General features: G+C 40.2%; 1 protein-coding gene across 5 annotated transcripts in view; it reads left to right on the forward strand.

Annotated features, from left to right (window-relative positions):
• The window catches only part of NIPBL (NIPBL cohesin loading factor), a 287,142-nt gene that overhangs the window by 104,245 nt on the left and 168,055 nt on the right, over positions 1 to 14,842 (forward strand). For 3 of the 5 annotated variants that reach the window (XM_034774774.1, XM_034774771.1, XM_034774775.1), the window contains exon 2: positions 13,989 to 14,130. In XM_034774774.1, the coding sequence (XP_034630665.1) occupies positions 14,067 to 14,130 (64 nt within the window). In that variant the 5' untranslated portion in view covers positions 13,989 to 14,066. Of the gene's footprint in view, positions 1 to 13,988; positions 14,131 to 14,842 lie in introns of those variants that run through there. The other 2 variants (XM_034774772.1, XM_034774773.1) reach the window with 1 other exon arrangement.

The raw sequence follows: 14,842 nt of genomic DNA on the forward strand, positions 1-14,842 counted from the left end.
ACTTAGTTTGCTTACCTGTTCTTTTTTATTTGTTTTTGTATTGTGTGCCTTTTATTACAGGTATTTGTAAGGCGATTAACCAGTTACTATTGCAGTTGCTTTTAGGTAACCTGTCTTAATACTGGTTTAGAGAGGCTTCTAAACGGTCTTAATGTTTTATTTCAAATTCCTTAACTTTTTGGTTCACAAGTTATACTTTGTTAACCTTATTCAATTTTCCAATGAGTTAATCACTTTGGTATCTGAGCATATTGAGTTCACTCAAATACTGAGTTTGACCTTTATCTGTACTGTAGAGAGAATTCTGCATCTTCTGGCTGTTGCTACAATGTGAATCATTCTTCTGATTCCAGTATTTATCACTTCTGTACCTAGTATTTATAGAAAGGTACTACTAGTGCATGCACACCTGGGCCTTTTAATTTCTGGAAGTGCTGGTTGGTTTGTTCTAATATGTAGTGTTAGAAGCTTCTCTGAGCTTTTACGCTCTTTAATGGAGTTTTATTACTTGGAGTAAGCGGTTAGGTGCATATCAGTCTGCTCTGTCATAGTTTCTCATCTGTGATCTCTGGTAGTAGACTGCTCCTTCCAACTGTAATTGATTTGTTTCTGTTATTAATTTGGTGTTTGGAATTTGTATCCCATAAGAAGAATAACTTTATACTTAATTTAGTACTATACCTTAGTACAGTGTTTTTCAAAGTTTTCTAGGCAGGGGGGCAATGGGGCTCCATGCGCTGCCCCTGCCCCGAGCACCAGGTCCGCACTCCTATTGGCTGGTTCCCACCCAATGGGAGCTTGGGGGGGGGGCTGCGGGTGAGAGCTCCGAGGTTGGAGCATGGGCTTACCTCCAGTTGCTCCCGGTCAGCGGCGCAGCTGGGGTGAAGAGACAAGCTTCCCACCTGTCCTGGCACCACAGACCACGCTGTGCCCTGGAAGCGGCCAGCGGCAGGTCGCTCACTCTTCCCCACCCTCACGCACTTTCACTGGGCTGGGGCAGGGGGTTGGTGTGTGGGAGGGGGTGAGGGCTCCGGCTGTGGTTGCAGGCTCCTCAGTGGGCCAGAAATGAGGGGTTCAGCATGCAGGAGGGGACTCTGGGCTGGGGCAGGAAATTGGGGTGCAGGAGGGGGCTCTGTGCTGGGGCTGAGGGGTTCAGAGTGTGGGAGCGGGCTCAGGGCTGGGGCAGTGGGTTGAGGTGCAAGTTTTAGGAGGGAGTTAGGGTGTAGGAGGGGGTGCAGTGATGTGGTAGGGGGATGGGCTCTGGCAGGGGGTTAGGATGCGGGCTCTGGGAGGGAGTTGGGGTGCGGGAGGGGATTCCGACCTGCAGTAGGGGTAGGGGTACAGGAGGGGGTTCGGGATTTGGGTTCCAGCTGGGCGGCTCTTGCTCCTAGTCGGCAGTGCAACAGGGCTAAGGCAGGCTCCCTGCCTGCCTGCCCTGGCTCCGTGCAGCTCCCGGAAGCGGCTAGCATGTCCCTGTGGTCCCAAGGGGGAGGGGCCACAGGGCTCTGCGTGCTGCCCGCACCTGCAAGTGCTGCCCTCGCAGCTCCCATTGGTTATGGTTCCCGGTCAATGGGAGCTGCGGAGCTGGTGCTTTGGCAGGGCAGTGTGTGGAGCTTCCCTGATTGCCCCTCTGCCTAGGGGCCACAGGGACATGTCGCCGTTTCCGGGAGCTGTGTGGTGCCAGGGTAGGCAGGGAGCCTGCCTTACCCCACTGCGCTGCCGACCAGACTTTTAACGGCCCAGTCAGTGGTGCTGACCGAAGCCACCAGGGTCCCTTTTTGACTGGGTGTTCTGAAAACCGGATGCCTGGCAACCTTATTTGACTTGCGTATCTCCAGGTTTCACCTCACTTAAAAATTACTTGCTTACAGAATCAGACATGAGAATACAAAAGTGCCACAGCACACTATTACTGAAAAATAGCTTACTTTCTAATTTTTACCATATAATTATGAACCAATTAGAATGTATTGTACTTACATTTCAGTGTATAGTACATAGAGCAGTATAAATAAGTCACTGTACGAAATTTTAGTTTGTACTGAGTTCGCTAGTGTTTTTTCTGTAGCCTGTTGTAAAACTAGGCAAATATCTAGATGAGTTAATGTACCCCCCTGGAAGACCTCTGCCTACCACCTGGGGTACATGTACCCCTGGTTGAGAACCACTGAACTAGAGAGTATTGCCTCAGGCTTTGTTGGGGATGGTTGCAGTGAGGGGGGATTAGAGAGAAACTGAGGGTTGGAGGGGTTTGGTGAGTGTATTTATATCTTTTGTATTGTGCATTGTAGTCGTACAAGCAGCAATAGAGGTTTATATAAATCTTAAATAACAAGAAAAAAGTCATTTAAGCCAAAATGTGACAGTTTTTAAACCATTATATTAATAAAAGCATCTGAATTTGATATACTATGTTTGGTTTCTAGAAAAATAAGTACACAGCTTACAGAGAGAATTTTTAAAATGGCTTGAACTTGTGTGGGAGCTGTATTATTCTGTGCTATGGCAGAAGTTGACCCTGTTCATGCAGTTGAGATTACATCAGTCTGATGCTGGTGCACAAATAGAAAATTAATAACCATTGCCTTTTTTTATTTGAAAAAGGTATATGGTAAAATTTCTAGATAAAAATAATACCCAACTGGGAAAGTTTTACCAATTACTCTTAAAGTATTTGAACATTTTAAAAGGAGAACTGCAAAGTGCAGCCTCACAATAGTTATGCTCTTTTTTCTTATTTATGTTGCATAACAAAGGCCTTAAAGATGTACAAAACTGTTTGATTACTTATAAAACTTTTTAAAAATGTACTAGGCCCTTCACAGATATAATAGGTTTCTTTCCTAAAGATCTTTCAAGTTAAGTGGACAATATACAGTAGAGTGGGGAAAGGAAACATTATTTTTTTAATTTGATTTTTTGTATATTAAATATTAGTTCTGACAAAGTGTCTTCACGTTACTGAACGTGTGCATAACTTCACAAACACATTTCTCCCTCTATTATTCTTCCACCGCTCTGTCACAAGATTCAAAGAGAACACACCAACACAGAAAAACTGGTATTTTTGTTAGGGATTGGGAAGAAACCTATAAGCGGTGAGAAATCATCCATAAGTGCTAGAATTAACAATTTTACCTAACACTAGTTTGAGAACTGAGTTTGCTAGTAAGGGTAAAAAAGTTACATTCCCTGCAATTATGAGAATAAAAAGTTGTTTCAACTTGTGAGCTATATTTAATTGTAGATGTCAATCCACTTTCTATCGGAAAAGAAGACTAATACAATAGCGCTTGTTTTTGTTTTATCTTTTCTTTTCCTGGCTTTGCTCCAGTTTATTTTTTATTTCTGTTGGAGATCAGTGTTTCCTCACCTTGACTGCCTTCAGTGTGTTCACCCCCCTCCATTTTTTCTCCCTTTAATCCCTGTATACAGCCTCTCATTCCCTTTTCTATATTGTGTTTTCTGCTGTCACCCCTATATTTTTTTCTCTCCACTGTCCCCATTAATCCTTAAAAAAAAAAAAAAAAAAAAAAAAAAAACCCACACCCCTCAATATCCTAGTTTTTCTAACTAACTCATTTGTCTGTGTCTCTTTCATGCCCTTCTTACCCATCCTTTTTCTCCATCCACCCCCTCATACACAGAGACATGAATCATTTACTGGTAGACACCTAATAACCAGAGGACCAAATTAAGATGAGGCCTCACTATCCTGGGGCAATTCCTAAACTCTCTCCACGCTAATACAGGAGGTCAGACTAGATGATTATAGTGATTCCCTTCTGGTTTTATGATCTGTTTATCTGAGTGTGCTCAGATTCATATCTGAGCATTGCACTTAAGCCATGCTCAGGGGATCATCTTCTTGCCCAACCAATAATGGGTAGAATTTTTCTTTTGTTTTTAATGAAAAATTCTGGAGAAGTTGATGAGTGGGTATAACAGCCATAGAGGAACTGTATGGGAACGTCATCACCTGGTGATAGTGAAGAGAAGAATTTCAATGTCATACTCTTAGGGTTTGTCTACACAACCTGCCGGATCAGCGGGGGGTGATTTATCACCTCTTAGTATAGACACGATAAATCAACCGCTGAGCGCTCTCCTGTTGTCTCCGGTACTCCACCAGAACGAAAAGCGCAAGCGGAGTCAATGGGGGAGCATCAGCTGTTGACTTACTGCAGTGAAGTAGCTGAAGTTGTGTATCTTAGATCAACCCCGCGCGGTAGAGTAGACAAGCCCTTACATCTCATAATTCCACACCCAAATCCCACTTAATCAGGCTTCGTATAGGAGGTGGGGATATCAACATTGGAGCTTTAAAATTGTCAGTTTAAAAATGTCTTAAACCTCCCCCCTCACATATTTTACTAGTAACACTATAGGTGATAATTACTGTTTATTAATTTGTATTGCGGCATAAGGGTCTCAAACAAGGACTGAGATCTCATTGAGGTACAGTCAGTCTTCTTGCTGTGTACTTGTACGTGCTTAACATAAAGTTGTACAATCTAACTATGTTATAGGTTGCTACAGCAAACAGATGGGGGAGCAAAAGGTAAGAATGAAATAATTATAATTCTGATCAGTGGACACAGCACACGAGCCGCCTAACTGTTGTTGAGAATTTTGAAATGAATTCAACTCTAATTTACTTTTCACTGTTTATGCCAGTCTGCTTTTTGGAGTTGTGTGTTTTTTTTTGTTTGTTTGTTTTTTTTAATTGACTAGAGCAATGAAAACAGCTCCACTTTTTGGGCTATGCTAATCCACTAGCATAAAGTTACATTATTGCAAGTGCTGAAAGATATATTTACATTTAAAACAAACAGTTTCTTGTAAATTAAAAAGCTAACAAAATTTTAAAGAGCTTTGACATACCTTTTTAAAGCAGAGTTTTGTGCCCTAAGTGACAATATCCTGCTGTGATTTTTGTATTCCAATAAAAGTATTTTATTATGTTTCAGTAGAGAATTCATAAAGCAAGAACTTCTTGAAATTTTGTGGATCCTCTAGCTTTCATTAATTCTTGAAGAAATGTGGGAGGAAACGTATTGTTTCAGTATGCTATAACTTCTTAATTCATATCATATTTAGGATTTTTGGACTGTGGATGGTTTGTACTTGAACACCTTGATATTGTGTCTTACTTAGTAGTTGCTTACAGATCTTTAAAAATAACTCTATAGTTTTATATGTGATTTTTTTTTAATGTGGGGATCGTTTAGCTTTCTATCACCAATAAAGAAAATTTCTGCACCTTTTGTTTTAACGGTGTCTGTATTTTTACTGTTTTTTTTTCTCCTCACAATGACCCTGATTCTATATGTGGCTAGGCAGGCTGGACATGAGGTACTCTTAGCATGGGCAGCAGTGGGTAAGCTAGTAGACTGGGGCTCCCAGATAGCTAGGAAGGGGGAGGAGGGGAAGGTGGTTTGAGTTAATAGGTAAAGGTTAAAAGTGATTAAAAAGAGAAGTAGCTAAGGATTAAAAATTAAGTAATAAAAACAGGGGCAGTTAACAGAACAGGCCCTTTTTTCTTTGGGATTTCACACAGGTGCAAGCTTCTGTGCTAGCAAATCATGAAGAAGGAGCCAATGATGGTTAGGTGGAGGGGTTGTTGAGGATACTGTTCGGGAGGAGAGAGTGTAAATAAGTGTTCTAATCATAGTCCTAACTGATTACTTAGTTTATATATTTGTATACCTTTCTCCATCCTTCTATCTCTTTATATGTTTTAAGTTCTTTGAACAGAGGGCTGTCATCATATGACTGTACAATACCTAGCACTAAAAATTACAAGAATTTGCTGGTATCAACCCTTATATTTAGCTCGCTGTACACTTTCCATTATGAAAGATTCTTGCACCTTTGTTAAGATTCTTTAGCATGTTCATTGTTTGTAGCAGGCCTTTGAAATTCAACAAGAAGAAAGCATTGGGCTGGAGAGGTGCTTTTCTTTGTGCTATGCAATTCCATTCAACTATAGCGGAGTTACAAATTGTTAAAAATTGCCATTTTCCATCTCTTGCTTGAGTTCCTCAGAAAATCTTTGGCAATGTGTGAAAATAATAACTTAACACACATTCTAAAGAGCAAAGCTCAGGCCACCAAAAAAACCTCTCCGTATCACCTCCAGTGAAGATTGCACTGAGAAACACCTGGGAGCTGTCAGAACAGCTCTAGCAGTTGGGGTCAGGAGGAAAGAGCCCCAGGCTGGGCTCCCTACTCTCCAACCCACATGGTCCTACTGTCTCATTTCCCCTCTTTTATCCCTGTAAAGGTAACCTGTGGGCCAGGAGCTCCCTCAGATTCTCGGGTTGGGGGAAAGAGCCAGGCCAGCCATTGCCAACCCCAACGCACCCATAATATTGCGCTAGCAGCCCTTTCGTCACCTGCAGTCCCTGACAGAGTAATAGCCTTCTGTTGCTGTCAGCTAATACCGTTATTGCTATAATTAAAGTGGTAGGCACAGGCGCCGGCTTCCTCCTTCCCCGTGGGTACTCAACCACCTGCTCAGCCCCAGGTCTCGCCCCCACTCCACTCCTTCTCCCAAGGACCTGCCCCCACCCCGCATCTTCCCACCCCATTCTGCCCCTCCCCCAAGCATGCCCTGCCCTCGCTCCTCCCTCTCCCCTGCAGCACCTCCTGCATGCCGCGGAACAGCTGATCACAGTGGGCAGGAGGTGCTGGGAAGGAGAAGGAGGAGTTGATCGGCCGGGCCGCCAGCAGGCGGGAGGGCTGTAGGGGAGGAGGGGGGAGCTGGCTGCTGGTGGGTGTTAAGCGCCTATGGTAATCCTGCTAATGAATGATGTGTGGGGAGGGAGTTACATTTGTACACAAAATTTATTTTTACTTTTAAAAATAACCTAGGAAATTACATACCAAAAAGCTATGTTGAAAGGAAGTAGCTTGAGTTTGTAAAGTCAAGCACTCTAAAATTGGGAAATTCTTCACTTGCAGTTGCCAAAGTGCAATCTTAATTTTGCTCTCCTTGTGCATCTGCATTGTGATACAATCTTTAATTACATCATCACGTACTATTTTTTTCCATAGAACCCTCGTTATTGAGTGTGCAGGATGGAAACACAAGGTAGAATTAAGGTTGCACTGGCATCCTTAAATCTGGCATTTTCAATTTTTCAAGTCCTTAAAACTATAACCTAAAAAATTTCTTTTAACATATTTTTTTGTTATGTAACTGTACTAGAAAGCTGCATCATGTTAAAATTCCCGGTATCCTGTTATTGTACAGGGCTTGAAATTTTTTTTGTTTTTAATACCTTCATTCTCATCTCGACTTAACTACACTTTTTCTGTTGTTTTCTAGGTGCATCTTTTCTTGCATTAGTCTCTGTCTTATTTATTTTTCTTCACCTTTTTGTTCAGTATCACCTTCTTTTTTTATATTTGTTCTGCCATTTCTTCATCCTCCCAAATCTCTATCAGTATTTATTGTCTTTCTACAACAGAATATGTAGAAATCACACCGGCACAGTAGGATTAAAAACAACCGTATTTACTGAATATACACAATGTGCAAAACCTAGTTGCATATACAAACTACAGTTTTGGCTGGTTTCTGATGGCTTTATTTTGCATACCACACACTACACCTGGTCCTTTAAGAAGCAAAAACTCCTTGCCCAAAGCTGCCAGCAAATGGAGTGTGCTGTCCTTGGATAATATGCAGGATTTTATCTTTGTAGCTTCTGAAAAGTAGTTGTCTGAAACATAAAGCTTTACAATCTCCCGCATATATGTCCTCAAAGATCTTATGGTGGCTGGGGGGGGGAAGGGGAAGGGGAATGGGAATGGGAATTTTGTCTCTGTTCTTCACTCATACTCCAGAGTTGGCTGCTATAAGAGTGAGGTAGCTGCTAAACTAACTCTGTTTTTGGGTCCTCCTTCCCAGTTAATATCTATATTACGCTTGACTATTATGGTGGCAGGTGCTGGTGAAGCATCTAAGTTGATAATGTCTGCCTCTGATACTTATGGCTTTTCTAGCCTCCAGTAGAGTGAAAATTTGCAGATTTTTTTCTGGTGTGTTTTTGTTTCAGTGCAGTTTATAAGGTTCCCAATAATAGCAGGGGAAACTGACAAAGGTCCAGTCAGTTTTCACATATCTGCAGTTTGGGAAAGCAAGAGACACCAGGAGATATCTACAGATTTGGGAAGACAGCATTCTATTATTTTATACTTTTATTTTACAAATTTGAAAAGTCATCTTTGCGTACTAACTTAATTGTTGTAATGAAAGCTTAGATTTTGAAACAATTGGTAGCATTTGTCTGGAAAAAGTTTCCTGTTTATTGTGGGCAAGGGAATTTTTCAAGCCAGCTATTGTAAAACTAAGTAACTGCTAAAATTGTGTGCAAAGTGGCATCCAGTTCAAGTAAAGAACCTCAAGTAGCATTTGAGTTTTTGAAGATTGTTGTGTCCCGGTTAAAGAAAACCAAACCATATCTGTGTGCACCAGTTTCCTTTACTAAGTTTCTGTACCTCTGCAGCATTGTACTTGCAATAAACAAATGTAATTCAGTGGTAGAAAAGATGAGATGGTGACAGGTGCAGTAAAGGAAGTTAACTTGCTGTCAGTTCTGTTTAACCTCAGTGTTAATATTGTTCAAAAAGAATTCCATGCGTTGTGCTTGAGAAACTTTATTAAAATGAAAATTGCTTTAAGTAAACTTCAGCTATAATATGAAATTTCTTTAAGAATGGAGAAAAATACTATACCATTCCATTTCCTTATCTTACTCATATTCGTGAATTCATACTAGACAACCACAATATCCGATACAATAGTTGCTAGTGCAAATGAAAGTGAGGGCATGAATAAAAGTTGATCACTGAGAAAATGACTGAAGTGGAGATGGGCAGGCTTATGTGTATATAAAGTACACGAAAAAAGGTTTCCAAAATGTAATAAAAGCCACGCAAATCATATTTTGAACATCTTCAATAGACCATATAAAATGTATACATTTCATTCTGTTTTAATAATTATTTTACAAGACACATTTTAAAAATTTGTTGTTTGTGGTGGTTTTAAAATCCCAGTATTCTTTTCCTAATAGGAGACATACAATAGGTTATAGTTATCCAAGTAAACAAAGATGTATTCAAATCAGTGGAATTTTATATGGTATTCATTGCATTCTCTTTCCATATAATGTAATTGGGACTTGGAAAATTGCCATGTGACAACAAGCTAGAACAGGGGTCAGCAACCTTTCAGAGGTGGTGTGCCGAGTCTTCATTTATTCACTCTAATTTAAGATTTCGCGTGCCAGTAATACATTTTAATGTTTTTAGAAGGTCTCTTTCTATAAGTCTATAATATATAACTAAACTATTGTATGTAAAGTAAGTACAGTTTTTAAAATGTTTAAGAAGCTTCATTTAAAATTAAATTAAAATGCAGAGGCCCCAGACCGGTGGCCAGCACCTGGGCAGTGTGAGTGCCACTGAAAATCAGCTTGTGCGCCGCCTTTGGCATGCATGCCATAGGTTGTCTACCCTTGAGCTAGAAGCTGATGCAAAATAGGGGGTCTTGCAATATGGGGTCTGTTGAGAAACCCAAGGCACACTCTTCTCTCCCAACCACTGTAAGGGAGCTCATATGTTGCGCTTCTCACCTGTATCTTGATGGAAAGCTCCAATCTTTGTATCAGACTTGATTAGTAAATATTGGGTAATCCTCCTTCCACCTTTTTTTCCAACCTCTCTCCCTAAGTGATGACTGTGAAGGGCAGGTAAGATTACTGTCTACTTTTCTTGCTATTTTTTCTCCTCATTCTTTGTGTGTCATGGAAGTTAGCCTTCCTGGTCGCCATCACATCAGCCAGGAGGGTGTTGGAGTTAAAGGCCCTTACCTCTGACCCACCCTACACGGTCTTACACAAGGACAAGGTGCAACTCCGACCTCACCCGGCTTTCTCCCTAAGGTAGTGTCATAATTCCGTATTAGCCAAGACATTTTTCTACCTGTTTTCTATCCCAAGCCACAAAACAATACCCAAGAGCAAAGGCTGCACTCATTGGATGTTCAGTGGGGGTTAGCATTCTACATTGATCGCACAAAGCCGTTCAGGAGGTTGAACCAGCTGATTTTGGCAGTGGCAGACCGCATGAAAAGACTCCCGGTCTCATCTCAAAGATTATCTTCCTGGATCACGGCCTGTATCCGCACGTGTTATGAGCTGGCCAAGGTCCCAGCCCTGCCTCTTAAGGCTCATTCCACAAGGGCACAGGCCTTGTCAGCTGCATTCCTGGCCTAGGTCCGGATACAGGAAATCTGTAGGGCAGCTACTTGGTCCTCGGTGCATACATTCACCCCTCACTGTCATCACACAGCACGCTAGAGATGATGCAGCTTTCGGCACCTGCAGAGTTTTAATAATGGTTTTGTGCCCTTTTACAATACAGGAGAAGGCTTCAAATGTTCAAGAGTTGGGGAAAGGGACCTTTTTGCTTTTTTAAAAAAAATTAGAAATTCAGATCTTGTTAACTTGAAGACTCTAGAGCAGGGGTGGGAAAACTATGGCCCGCGGGCCACATCCGGCTCGCGGGACTGTTCTGTCTAGCCCCTGAGCTCCTGGCCCAGGAGGCTAGCCCCAGCCCTTCCCCTGCTGAAGGGATGGTTGGATGGGGCAGGGGTCCCGGGGGGACCGTCAGGAATGAGAGGAGTGATTCAATGGGACGACGGCAGTCAGGGGACAGGGAGCGGGTGTGTGTGGATGGGGCAGGGGGCCCAGAGGGGCCGTCAGGTAACGGGGGTTGGATGGGGAAGGAGTCCCGGGGCGGGGGGGTGACCACAACCCCCTCCACTAACCATCCCTCCATACAATTTACAAAACCCGGTGCAGCCCTCCGGTCAAAAAGTTTGCCTGCCTCTGCTCCAGAGAACTAGTGATATGGTGGCATTGCAAGAGTCAAAGTTATATTTGAGCAATTGAGACGGAAGGGATTTAGTCACTTTTTTAAATGTTATTTTTGTTTTTATAAACACTTCTTAAAAAATTTCAGTAATTGAATAACATTTGTATAAGTAGAAGTCTTAGTTAAACTATTCAGCCTGTTCCCAATAAACATTCCAGACACCTCTTAGAATTCCTCCAGCAAAACTAGGACAAACCAGAGTTGACATTCTTGATGAGTATAAAACCATCAGTAAAAAAAACCCAATCTTTTCTAGGCTGCTTTTTCTACATCATAAAGAACTAGAAGAGTCCAGAATGCCAGTTTTTAATAAAATTCTTGGCAGGGAACCTTTAAAAACCTGATGGTCCTATTAAGTTATGTCTTGAATAATTAATTTAATTTATAATTAAGGGGTTTTACAGATATATCAAAAAGCAGAAGTTTTACAATTTGCAAAATCACTTCTGTCCTGACACTCATTTGGTAACTCAAAGTATTTTTACATTAAACAAACACACCAAAGAAGTTAGCGTATAAATTTAAGTGAATTTCTACTCTGAGACGTGACTAAAAATTGCTGCTTTGGATTCTATATTTATCTCATATTGACTCCAAATCAGATGTATTCAATTTACCCATAAAAAGTTTGTTTATTTTCTAATTGCAAGTCCTTCAACTCAACCTGAGATCTGAGAGTCAAGCTGGAATCTGTTCTTCGAATGTATCCAGATTATGCCCTTGTCTTTAGTGGAATTGTAAAGTTGTAACTCCTTGGAACTCAGACAATTCTGTTATAGGAGGAGTAGACTCCAACTCCCCCTGTCATAACTATGATGGCTCTGTGTAGCTAGAATGCATGAACCATCGAGAACCATTTAGTTCTCTCCCTTCTCTTTATGTGTCGGTATAGTAATGCCTGCATCTGTAATTTTCCACTCCATGCACCTGAAGAAGTGGGTTTTTTACCCATGAAAGCTTATGCCCAAATAATCTGTTAGTCTTTAAGGTGCCACCAGACTCCTTGTTGTTTTTGTGGATACAGACAAACACGGCTACACCCTGATTTAGTTATTTAGTTCAAGGGTTCTCAAACTGGGGGTCGGGACCCCTTAGTGGGTAATGAGGTTATTTATGTGGGGTTTCACAAGCTGTCAGCGTCCACCCCAAACCCCGCTTTGCCTCCAGCATTTATAATGGTGTTAAATATATAAAAAAGTGTTTAGTTTTTAAGGGGGAGGGAGGTCACACTCAGAGGCTTGCTATGTGAAAGAGATCACCAGTACAAAAGTTTGAGAACCAAAGTTTGATGTAGTTAGTAAGGACTGATCTAAACACAAAAGTTGTACTGCTTTAACTATACTGCTATAGTTAAAGTGAGATAATATCCCTACTATGGTTACAGCTAGACTGCTATAAAGGTGCCTCTATTGGTATAATTTATTCCTGTACAGGAAAGGGAATAAGATAGATCACTATAAGACACCTTTATACAGATATAATTGTATTTACACTAGGGTTTGTACTAGTATAACTATTTCAGTTGCAAAAAAAAAAATCACAACCCTAACTGAAATAGTTATACCAGTATAAAAACTGTATAGACTAGGCCTGAAACAAGCAGATGTGACTGGGTACATGAGAGTAAGAAGGTGCCACTTTTATATAATTACTTTTCATTGGAGAGCTACATTTCAAAACAGACTTAATCCAGATGTCAGTTGTAACATCCAGTTGCAGGTTCTGTTTTTGGGGTGGTTTATATGTAAATATTGACAAACTTGAATGCTTAGGGTTGCTGCTGTTATAAAGAATTCACTGTGTGATAAACAGCTTAATAATGTTTCTTTAAGTGTAAGCTGGATTAGTGTTCTTTAGTGCTGGATTGATATCTCTGAAGATGGTTTCTAATTAATTTATAAAATACGCAGAGAGAGAGAGAGAGAGAGTGTGGAGGCTTCCTTCCGCATCCTGCAAAATGCCTCAACCCAGATCTGAAAGAACCATCTCTAGAGATATGAGGTTGGCTCACTTCCCATTCCCAGTGAATCTTTGGGGTCTATGTTTAGATTGTCAAGAGATGTCCGGAGTGATGGTTTTGGGTTTTTTGTTTTATTTCCAACTAGTGGACACCTTTCTACAACCTCATCTGTGACAACTAACTCATTTCATGTAAGGCTCCAAACAGCATTCAGATGATAACTTTCAGTATTTACCAATCTGAATTAGATTTGAGGCAGTGACCTAGAAGTGAAAGATTTTACTAATCCATTGAGCTATCCTCCTAATGTTACCATATATAATTGTATAGAAGTTCCTTAGACATTACCACCAATCTGCTAAGGAGAAGTTTTCGACTGAAAGAGAATATGTGCATTAGCAGAACAGTGTTTAGAACTTTTCATTTGTAATTAGATTAAGGTGCTATATATGCCCTTGGTTCCCCTGCTAACTTTAGTAGTTAAACATCACACTTTCCTGTTTTGTAATGTTGCTTTACCCTATTATTGTCTGGAAGATCCCCACAAATTGGAAACTGACTATACAGGGTAAATACTGAAACTAACTAGGCATAAAGTGCTGTCAAGTGCAAAGTGAACAGATTTTTTTCATTAATCTTTCAAATACAGTCATCTTAGGTCATTTGTTCACAAGATCAGGTATAACAATTTTTATGCATCAAATGTTTGATACTTAACATTTCATTCACTGATATTCTTTTAACAATTTGCTTGCTAGTGTATAAATTGATCAACATTTTCCTTTGTAATAAAATCCTTAGGAGAAGCATGCCTTTTTGATCACTGTTCTGTCATTTGAATAAGCTCACATGTTAATTGTTCAACCCAGTATTGATGAGATTCATTTGTGGTTTCCTACCCTTTATATCCGTATTTCTTTACTGTTTATTAATAAAGTTGTTCTCTGTGAATAGAAAAGTGCACTAAGGATGATATAAACTGTTCATGCTTTATTGTAACTTTGTAATCCTTTTGAATTCCAGGTAGCTTTAAGCAAATTGAATTTTTGTTTATTTGGTTTTTGTTTGCTTTTTGTAGTGCTTGGGAGATGGAAAGAAATGATAGCTGGCACCTGAACTAAAATATCTGTGTAGGCACCCATCCCAGAGCTTCAGGATGAATGGGGATATGCCTCATGTTCCCATCACTACTCTTGCAGGGATTGCTAGTCTCACAGACCGTAAGTACTTTTATATTTAGTTTTTTGTCATACTTTTTCTACATCTTTGTTCAGTATTTTGATTCGTTTAAAACCTAAACGTGTTTAAAATTAAATTTGAAATTATGATAAACTATGTTAAGGCCTAAACTTACTATAGTAAAACTTTTAAATGAATTAGAAGTGATATGGAGAAATTGAGATGAGAAGAAATCCTATAGAAGGATAATGAAGTGAACTTGAAACTTAGATCAAATGAGCACTGCATCCATTTGTTATATCTTTTAGCCAAAGATTTAAATACTCTAACAATAATGGAAAATGTTGTTGAAATTATGAAAAGCTTCTGTAACAATTGTTTTGCTTCAACTTCACTGAAGAGACAGAGGATCAAAACTAAGTCTCCCCAAAGATGAATGATGGAATTCAGTGGTTGATTATTTTGAGCTGTTAATTAAAAACTGGCAATTTGAGAAGAATATCATGACAAAATAGATGGACTATCACAGCCCAAGTAGTCAACATTGGACTAAAGAGAAACATGGAAGCTATGCTGAATATTTTGAAACCTATTTCCATAGCTTTGGACAAAGTGCAAAAAAATAGCTGCTCTGTTGCTGAGGCTGTTGAAATTTGGAAAGAAATTCCAAGGAACACCGCAGAAGGAAATATCCAATAGCAGAGTTAAATTAAATGCTGTGAAGAAGCAGATGGATCAAATTCACCCTACCTC

This window comes from Trachemys scripta, chromosome 6 (assembly GCF_013100865.1).
Source record: "Trachemys scripta elegans isolate TJP31775 chromosome 6, CAS_Tse_1.0, whole genome shotgun sequence".
Lineage (NCBI taxonomy): Eukaryota > Metazoa > Chordata > Testudines > Emydidae > Trachemys > Trachemys scripta.